The 9395-nt window shown below is 52.1% G+C and overlaps 1 protein-coding gene across 1 annotated transcript; it reads left to right on the plus strand.

Moving 5' to 3' along the window:
• Positions 1–241: 241 nt before the first annotated feature.
• KCNS1 (potassium voltage-gated channel modifier subfamily S member 1) lies at positions 242–9037 on the plus strand. Its single transcript, XM_032142590.2, has 4 exons — positions 242–448; positions 2131–2209; positions 2675–3717; positions 6004–9037. The coding sequence occupies exons 2-4, from the start codon at positions 2134–2136 to the stop codon at positions 6472–6474; spliced, it is 1590 nt and encodes a 529-aa protein (XP_031998481.1). The 5' UTR covers positions 242–448; positions 2131–2133; the 3' UTR covers positions 6475–9037.
• Positions 9038–9395: the final 358 nt, after the last annotated feature.

Raw genomic sequence — 9395 nt, forward strand, 5'->3', positions numbered from 1 at the left:
AGCTGAAGTACCCTGGCACATACTAAACACTCAATTAAGCAAATCATTTCTACTGTTGTTCCTTTGCCAGAGAAGCTTCTGCTGAAATCCCTCTCTAGGGGGAATCCTCACGCCCTAAATGACCCCTCCTTCCTGGCCCTGTAACTCCGGAGGATGCCCCTGCAGGTAGGCCCAGTCTCCAGACACCACCACCCCCCAACCGAGTCAGGAATAGAAACCGCCGCCTCCGGCCGCCAGCGGCCTCACTCCCTCCTCCGGCAGCGATCGATGCGGCCTTCAGCCGCGGGGGACTAGGCAAGGAAGAAGGAAGGAGAGGGCAGCGGGGCCGCCTGCAGCAGGAGGCTCGGCGGGGCCGGCGGGGCAGAGGCGAGATCGAGTATAGCCAGCGGCTCCCAGCCTCGGTGCCTTTGGGACAGACACGTGAGGCGCCCGGGAGGTGCCACCACAGGTAAGGGGCCTCCTTTGGGGAGGGACGTGGCTCCGGGACGGTCCCGGGCAGCCAGAGTGGGAGGCGGGGCTGCCTGGGGATCCTGGTGCTCTTATCCCCTCTAAGAGACCCCCCACCCCCCGCCAAGGAGGAAGCAGTGTGGGGTGGCCGCGCTTTGGAGACCCTGGCTGGTACAGTTTGCTCATCTGTAAAATGGGATTAGAAAACCTCCCTGGCAGGGTTGGTGTAGGGATTAAACCCAGTGAGGTGTGCATGGAGCCCAGAGAAGTGACTAGCAGATAGGAGGTGCTCAAAATAAGTGTGTGGAGAGAGAAGGAAATAAAAAAACCTGGTCTCCAACCTTAGCTGTGCCATGGACTAGCTGGGTGATTTTGAACAAGTCACTTGATTTTTCTTACTGATATTCAGGTTCTTGTCAGAAAATGTTTGTTGAATTAATTATCCCGTTTCATAGAGCAGGCAAGTGAGTTCCTGATGGATGAAGGGATTTGCCCAATATTATGCTTCTAATGGGTGATGAAACTGGATTAGAAATTTCATTTTTTGATGCCAAATGCAGGTGGAGATCCAAGTGGAGGTGGGAGTGGAGCTACATCACACATGTTTATTGTGCATTGATTATGTGCCAGGGACCACGCTGCCGATAAACACCTTGCATCATTTAATTCTCTGAGCCTCTCCTGGAAAGTATGATGCTACCCGGTTCCACAGACAGGGAAACAAGCCCAGGGAGGGCAACGAATGCACTCAAGGTCAGCAGCTAGTAAGTGGCAGACTCAGGTCTGACCACAGGGAAGTACACAGGATTAACATTTATTGAGCATCTACTGTTTTCCCAGGGCTTTGAACATATACCACAATAATGATTCATCCAAAGCAACATTATCCCCATTCCAGAGGTAAAAGAGCTAAAGCCCAGAGTGGGAAGGACACTGGCCTGAGGTCACACAAGTGATAGAGCTAAGGGTGGAACCCCAAATCCATTTAATGCCAAGCCCAGGTGCTTTACACACACTTAATCCCTAGTCTAGATATTACTGAACCCACAGTGCAAATGAGATTGCCAGTGGTGAGGAGGTGTCACTAGCCCCCAATTCTAGCAGTCAGGAGTTGGTGGGTAGTGGAAGAACCTAAATCCTTCCTGAGTATCCACTAAGGCTGAGCACTTTCTATAATCTACCTTAATCCTCCAGCCATCCCTGGAGGTAGGTGCTATTGTCTACGTTGTGCAGGAAATTGAGACCTGGAGGATAAATAGCTTCCTCAAGGCCCCAGGTGCATCAGGGGTGGAGATAAACCCAGGTTTGCCTGACTCCAGAAGATAGTGACACCAGTAAATAATTTATTAAATTCCTTCTGTGAGCCAAGCCCAAGAAAGACATCAGGTCATTTAATCTTCATAACCACACTTTGAGGTGAATATTTTTATCTCCATTTCACAGAGGCTCAGAGAGGTGATGTTACTTGCCTAAGGTGACACAAGAGAGCCAAGGTTCAAGGTCAGGTCTGGCTGACTCTACAGATGCTTTACATAATCTAAAGCAGGAGCTCTCAAACTTGACCATGTATCTGAATCACTTTCCAATCTTGTTAGAACACAAACTGCTAGACCCCACCCTTAGAGTTCCCGATTCAGTAAATCGATGGCAGGCTGAGAATTTGCATCTTTGACAAATTCCCAGGTGATGCTGATGCTGCTGGTCCGGGGAACACACTATGAGAACCTCCGGTCTAAAGTGGTGCTCCCAACACCCCCAGCAGGTAAGTGTTACTATCCTCATTTTGCAGAAGAAACAGGTTCAGAGGGCTGGCGGGCCCAAGATCCCACAGTAGACCTTTGGTGTAAATAAATCCAAGTTTGTCCTGGAAAAGAAGACATCCTATGTGAGCACCCACTAGGTGCCAGGACATCCTGCGATTCCGTCGCTTTCATATCCTTCCAGGTAGATCTCAGCATTTATTTTCCAAAGGAGAAAAATGAAATGGAGGTGGGGTGGGTCAGTGATTTGGCCAAAGTCAAATGATGGGGATGAAGGATAGTCAAAGCCAGGCCTGACTCTGAGTCCTGAGGGCACCTGACATTTACTGAGCGCCTCCTGCATACCAGATGCTTCACACAGAGCCTCCAACACCCCTTGGCTGGTTGGATGGAGGAGGGGATTTTAACCTGGTCTTCCAGGAAGGGAAGCCGGGGAACTCCTCAGCGCGCCCTTCTGGTGTCCGCAGGGAGGAGCACTGAAGTCTTTGTGAGCGAGTTCCCGGCCCCCGACACCGGGATCCGCTGGCGGCGAAGCGACGAGGCGCTGCGCGTGAACGTGGGTGGCGTGCGGCGGCAGCTGAGCGCGCGCGCCCTGGCGCGCTTCCCGGGCACGCGGCTGGGCCGCCTGCAGGCCGCGGCGTCGGAGGAGCAGGCGCGGCGCCTGTGCGACGACTACGACGAGTCGGCGCGCGAATTCTACTTCGACCGGCACCCGGGCTTCTTCCTGGGCCTGCTGCACTTCTACCGCACTGGCCACCTGCACGTGCTCGACGAGCTGTGCGTCTTCGCCTTTGGCCAGGAGGCAGACTACTGGGGCCTGGGCGAGAACGCGCTTGCCGCGTGCTGCCGCGCGCGCTACCTGGAGAGGCGGCTGAGCCAGCCGCACGCCTGGGACGAGGACAGCGACACGCCGAGCAGCGTGGACCCGTGCCCCGACGAGATCTCCGACGTGCAACGAGAGCTGGCGCGCTATGGCGCGGCGCGCTGTGGCCGCCTGCGCCGCCGCCTCTGGCTGACCATGGAGAACCCGGGCTACTCGCTGCCGAGCAAGCTCTTCAGCTGCGTCTCCATCAGCGTGGTGCTCGCCTCCATCGCCGCCATGTGCATCCACAGCCTGCCCGAGTACCAGGCCCGCGAGGCGGCGGCCGCCGTGGCTGCGGTGGCCGCGGGCCGCAGCCCGGAAGGCGTGCGCGACGACCCGGTGCTGCGACGCCTCGAGTACTTCTGCATCGCCTGGTTCAGCTTCGAGGTGTCGTCGCGCCTCCTGCTGGCGCCCAGTACGCGCAACTTCTTCTGCCACCCGCTCAACCTCATCGACATTGTGTCTGTGCTGCCCTTCTATCTCACGCTGCTGGCTGGTGTGGCACTGGGCGACCAGGGCGGCTCGGGCGGCAAGGAGTTCGGCCACCTGGGCAAGGTGGTGCAGGTGTTCCGCCTCATGCGCATCTTCCGCGTACTCAAGTTGGCGCGCCACTCCACCGGGCTGCGCTCGCTGGGAGCCACGCTCAAGGTACGGCCTCTGAGGCCAGGTTGGAGCGGGGGTGGGCGGGGGTAGCCATCCGGCAGGTTAGCAGGTGAACTTACAAGCCTGCCGAGTCCAGGCTTACGTTGAACTGAGATGCCGTCCTTTATGCCAGGCACAGGGCTGGACACCAGGTGTATGTTTCACATTCCCAACAGCCCTGTGAAGAAGGGCTTACCGTTATCTCTTTTTCCTGGGGAGAAAACTGGGGCATAGCTTTGCTTGTCTTTCTTTTTCAAAACAAAGAAAAAAGACAAAGATCACTTTTGATATATCTGTCAAACATCAAATTATATATATCACAAAGATGCGCAAAGCAGGATGCTAAATGGCTTTCTGCTAGAGCCTTTCTTCTGGCACTATCGGGGGCTCTGATAATCATAGGTCACTCTTAATAGGTAAAGTCTAGGAATAGCCCCAGGAGCTAACACTTACTGAGCACTAAATCTGTGCCAATTTCACATCCGTTATCAATTTAGTCCTTAGGAGAACTTCCTCAGGAAGATGCTATTATTTATTCTCTTCCCGTAGATGAAGAAGCTGAGGTTGGAGGGTTGGCTCTTTAAAGCCTGGTTGCAGTTTACTGAGCATCCTCCTTGTGCCAGGTGCTGCATTGTGGGTGAATCACTGGCCTGGCAAGCTTGCACTCAAGGGGGTGAAATTAGCCTGGTTTGAAGAGGGAGGCAAGGCGAACGGCGTGTGCCGAGGCCTGGAGAGAGAACAGGATGAATGCTGGGAGGGGGACATGGAGGGAAGGAGATTCCCAGAGATGAGATTGAAGAGGTGAGTGGGGCAGGGCACCGAAGGGCCATGAAGTCTTGGCACATGATTTTGGACTTGTCCCAAGGGTATAGGAGAGCTCGTGAGAGGTTAAAACAGAGGTGTTATTGTCACTGCTTGGCAGAGGTGGAAACTGAGGCTCCGAGAGGTGACAGTGCTTGTTGGAGGTTCCTCAATAAGCAGTAGAGCCCAGAGAAGAATCCAGCTGTGCCTGGCTCCAGCACCTCATGTTCTTTCTCCTAAAGCTCCATGCGGCCCTGCTGATAATCCCTAGCCAATGCTAAAAGAAAGATCCCTTCCACCCATGGCTTAGTAAAGCCTCTTATATGCCCTCAGGATACTGGGTGCTGGCAGATGACCTAGGCAGAATCCAGGTATAAGAAATTACATTCGCCAGACCCCCTGAGCTCAGCATCTCCCCAGGAAAGATCCCTGTGCCCCAGAACGTTGCCCTGTCCCCTCCATGCAGAGAGCCAGGGCCTGACACTGCTAGCTTTGTCTTCAGTAGGGGAGAAGAGTATTACTAATCAGGGCTGCCAGGGTCTAAGATGCAGGTGTAATATACTCCAGATGAGAGCCTTGCTACTCAAAGTGAGGCCCCTGACCACCAGCAGCTTTCTCATCACTTGGAAGCTTCCTAGACTTGTAGATTCTCTGGCTCTACCCAAGACTATGCGATTGCGTTCTGCCAAGACCCCTGCATGATTCCTGCACGCATTAAAGTTGGAGAGACTCTGCTCTAGACTAGGGGTTCTCAGCCTTGCATTACTGACATTTGGGACCAGGTAATTCTTTGATGTGGGAGCTGCCCTGTACATTTTAGGATGTTTAGCAGCATCCCTGGCCTTTACCCACTGGAGGACAGTAGCACACCTGTCCCAGTTGCAACAACCAAAAATGTCTCTAGACATTCCCAAATGTCCCTTGCAGGGTGGAGGGGGGGAGGTGGTGGGCAAAACCACCCTGTTTGAGAATCACTGCCCTAGAGCTTGGCCTCAGGGACAAAGCAAACATACACAGCCATAGGAAAGTGAATTCTGTGGGTGGTCTAGGGGACTTATGTCCTCTCAGCTTCCTGGAGGAGCAAAAAATATTTTTATACTTTTCAGACCAGTCAAAAGTACATGAAACCAACTTTGCATTGTGGAATATAAACTATGGGTCTCTTGGTTCTGCAACAGTGTAAAAATCACAAGCTTTTCATTCCCTGGCTATGGTGCCACCAGTAACCCCGGAGTTAGAAAAAACAGCTGTAGCCTAGCAGATACCTTGGACAATAGAACTTAGGCCTGTGCTCAATACCAGGGAGTTTTGCTGCCAACTGTAGTTGAAAGATCTTAGTTTAAAGTCAGGGGACCTGGGCCTTAGCACCAGCTCTATCTTGCTGACTTTGGACCTGTCCTTTATACTCTCTGGGCCTCAGTTTCCCCACATGCCTAATACCAGGACTGTAAGCCCATCCACTCTGACTTGGCTTTCTACATTCTCTTTCAGCACAGCTACCGGGAGGTGGGCATCTTGCTGCTGTACCTGGCCGTGGGTGTGTCAGTGTTCTCTGGTGTGGCCTACACAGCTGAAAAGGAGGAGGACGTGGGCTTTAACACCATCCCAGCCTGCTGGTGGTGGGGCACAGTGAGCATGACCACCGTGGGCTATGGGGATGTGGTGCCAGTGACGGTGGCTGGCAAGCTGGCAGCCTCAGGCTGCATCCTAGGGGGCATCCTGGTGGTAGCGCTCCCCATCACCATCATCTTCAACAAGTTCTCCCACTTCTACCGGCGCCAGAAGGCTCTGGAGGCAGCCGTGCGCAACAGCAACCACCAGGAGTTTGAGGACTTGCTGAGCAGCGTTGATGGGGTGTCGGAGGCATCTCTGGAGACATCCCGAGAAACCTCTCAGGAGGGACGGCCTGCAGATCTAGAGAGCCAGGCCCCCAGTGAGCCTCCACACCCTCAGATGTATTAAAACCAGGGATCCGTGACCCCCTGCCATGCCCCTACAGTCAGCTGAGACAGCAGAGATTCCTCCCCTGCTAAAGTTCTTCATGGTAGTGAGCCTCTCACGATCACTCATGCTGTCCTGAGAAATGAGATTCAAAAGCTGCATTCCTTCCTCCAAAGGCTCAGGGCAGGACAGTGCTACCCTAGATTCTGTGAGATTCTGCAAGCAACTCAGAAAGCTTTATAAACCTGCCTCCAAGCCATTCATGAAGCAGGCATGAGCCAGAGGGAGGAAGTTGAAAGGATGCTAATGATTCCTGAGCACCTCCTGTACATGAGCCAGGTCATGTTTGGCCTTGTGTTGGAGAAAGATAATTATCCCCACTTCACAGATGAGGAAACCGAGGCTAAGAGATGAGCAAGGCCTCTCCCAGATGTCACAATTAGAAGTGGCAGAGTCAGGTTTGGAATCGGGGCTTGTTGGTGGGCCTGGAGCAATGCTCCATCAACTCCATCTTTCTTCTGCCCTCATGAAGTTTGCATATGGTTTTTGGTGATTTATGGGTCCCCAGAGTTGATCCACAGATAAGAAATCCCTTTCAGAGCCAGGGAAGGGTCCAGACAGGAGATTTGGATATAGGAGCTCTGGATCTCAGCTGTGGTTCCTTTCTAGGAGCATCCAACAGGAGTCAGCAATCAAAGATGAGTCCTGGAGGGAAGGAGGATGAGTCCTGGGAGGAAGTACCGTAGCATTGTACTTGCCTCTTTAGCTGGTATGCAAGATTTGCTAAGCAATAATCTTCTGACCTTCCTCTCAGGGCTGATGTGAGAGAAAGAAAATCTGAAGGGCCCCTGGCCTGAGATCTAGACAACCTAGCTGCGCCGAGACCTGCTGTGTAAAGTGGGCCAATCCCTGCCCCCAAGTCCAGATTCCAGCCCCTCTGTCAAATGGTCAGAATCTGTGACCCAGAGGGCAATGAAAGCCAAGGAGAGCAGAGGGGTCTCTAACTTAAAGCCAGCTCAGCTCTGAAATGTTGGTGGCAGAGGGCTGACATATATGAATACTGGCTTCCCAGACCCTCCCCCAACAGTCTGACCTTGGCAATTCCTTTCTGCCTATGACACAGGCGTCCAGCCCTACCTAGAGTACCCATCCAGGCCCATGTGTGAGAGTCCTCTCCCTTCTGGCCAGCTCCAGCCCCCTCATCCTTGCTGGGGGCATATCTCTCATACCCACCTGCCGAATCTTCTCTTCACTTGCTGAGAAAGTCAGAGGAGGGGATCCAGTAGCCCTTTCCACATACTGTGGCTACAGCACCCAGCACTGTGCTGTTGTCTGACTGTGGCTATCTCTGTCCCATCACCCTGAGCCTCAAGATGGAAGACATTGTCTGCTTGAACTCTGGGCTTGGTGCAGAGCAGGTGTTTGGTAAATGTTGAATAGATCAACCAATTCCTACAGCCCACTAGGTGCCAAGCTCAGAGGGGAAAAAAAGATAGCCAGAGAGAGACCTGGCCCTCAAAAAGGTGTGAACAAGACTGAAAAGGAGGTCCATTCAGCTCCGCCTGCCCTGTCCCTGCTTGGTTCTTGAAGTTTTTACAATATATTCCTTGTAGGTTCTTCACTCGCTCACTCAACAAATACCCATTGGAAGAGTTAAACTGGGGCTTCGTGTGTGGCCTGCAGTCATGTTTTGGCTTAGTCCAACAGTATTTTTATTATATTTTAAGAATCTGAATGCCTTTGCATGAGGCATGTACTCTCAGGTTCCCCATAGTGTCTCCCCCGCTGCCACCCACAAACAGACACACATGCTGTTGTGTTATGCCCAGCCACTCTGATTTACTGGCTTCTGACTTGTGGACTGCTTACTAGTCTCAAGAGATACAGTGGTGGAAAAATATATCCCTATACTCATGAAGCTTACCGACTAGTAGGGAAGATAGACTCTAATGCAATAATCACATAAATATATCATAGTGAGCTCTACTAAGTACAGGTGTGTATAATGTATCAGGGACCATGGCCCGAGAAAGTGAGAAGGCTTTCCTGAGCAAGTGACAATCTAACCTGCCATCCAAATGATAAATTGCTAATTAAGCAAATGAGGTTCCAGGGGGGAATACTCCAAGCAGAGAGAATGGCATGTGTGAAGGTGTGTGTCATACACAGGGCCTAGTACGTAGTGGGCCCCCTACATACGCATGGATTCTGGGTCTCCAGATTGGAACAGAGGATGGAGCTAAGCAGGAAAGGGCCTCCCTTGAATTCACCACACACATACCAGCCCTTATGCACACTCTGCTCCTTACATCTAGGCCCAGCTGAACCTAGGTTAGGGGCAGATCAGAAGGGCTTAATGTACCACCCTTATGGTCTTGCGGCACACACCAAGAAACCCGATGGCTTCCATATTTTCTGACCCTACAAACAGGTCCCTAATACTGGTGTGGAGAAAGCTCAAGAGAGAATCATCTGGCCTGAGCCCACCATGAGGCTGTTTGTGGTCCTGGCAGAAAAGCAACAACTCGCTCCCCTTCCCATGTATCAATGAAAACCATTATGCAAATAAAGAGCTGGGCCCCAGGATGTGTTTCTGCTTGTATGGAGATGGCTCCCTGACATGCTGTCTGAGTGACTGGAGAGGGTGGGCAATATGTGGAGTGACTTGGAATCCACATTCTCAGGCTCCAGTCCTGGATTTGGCACAGACTTTGTCCATGGTTGTGCCAGCCAGAACAGGTTGCAAGTGACAGGAATTCAGTTGGAACAAACTTGGTCAAAAAGGTTAATTTATAAAATAATTAAAGTGAGGAATGACTGTTAACAATTAGAGTTTGGGGGTATAAGCAACAGAAACTGACATTAAGCAAAAAATGAATTTATTGGAAGATATATTAGTTTCCAGCAGCTGCTGTAACAAATTCAGATAAACTTGATGGCTT

This window comes from Hylobates moloch, unplaced genomic scaffold (assembly GCF_009828535.3).
Source record: "Hylobates moloch isolate HMO894 unplaced genomic scaffold, HMol_V3 SCAFFOLD_21, whole genome shotgun sequence".
Classification (NCBI taxonomy): Eukaryota; Metazoa; Chordata; class Mammalia; order Primates; family Hylobatidae; genus Hylobates; species Hylobates moloch.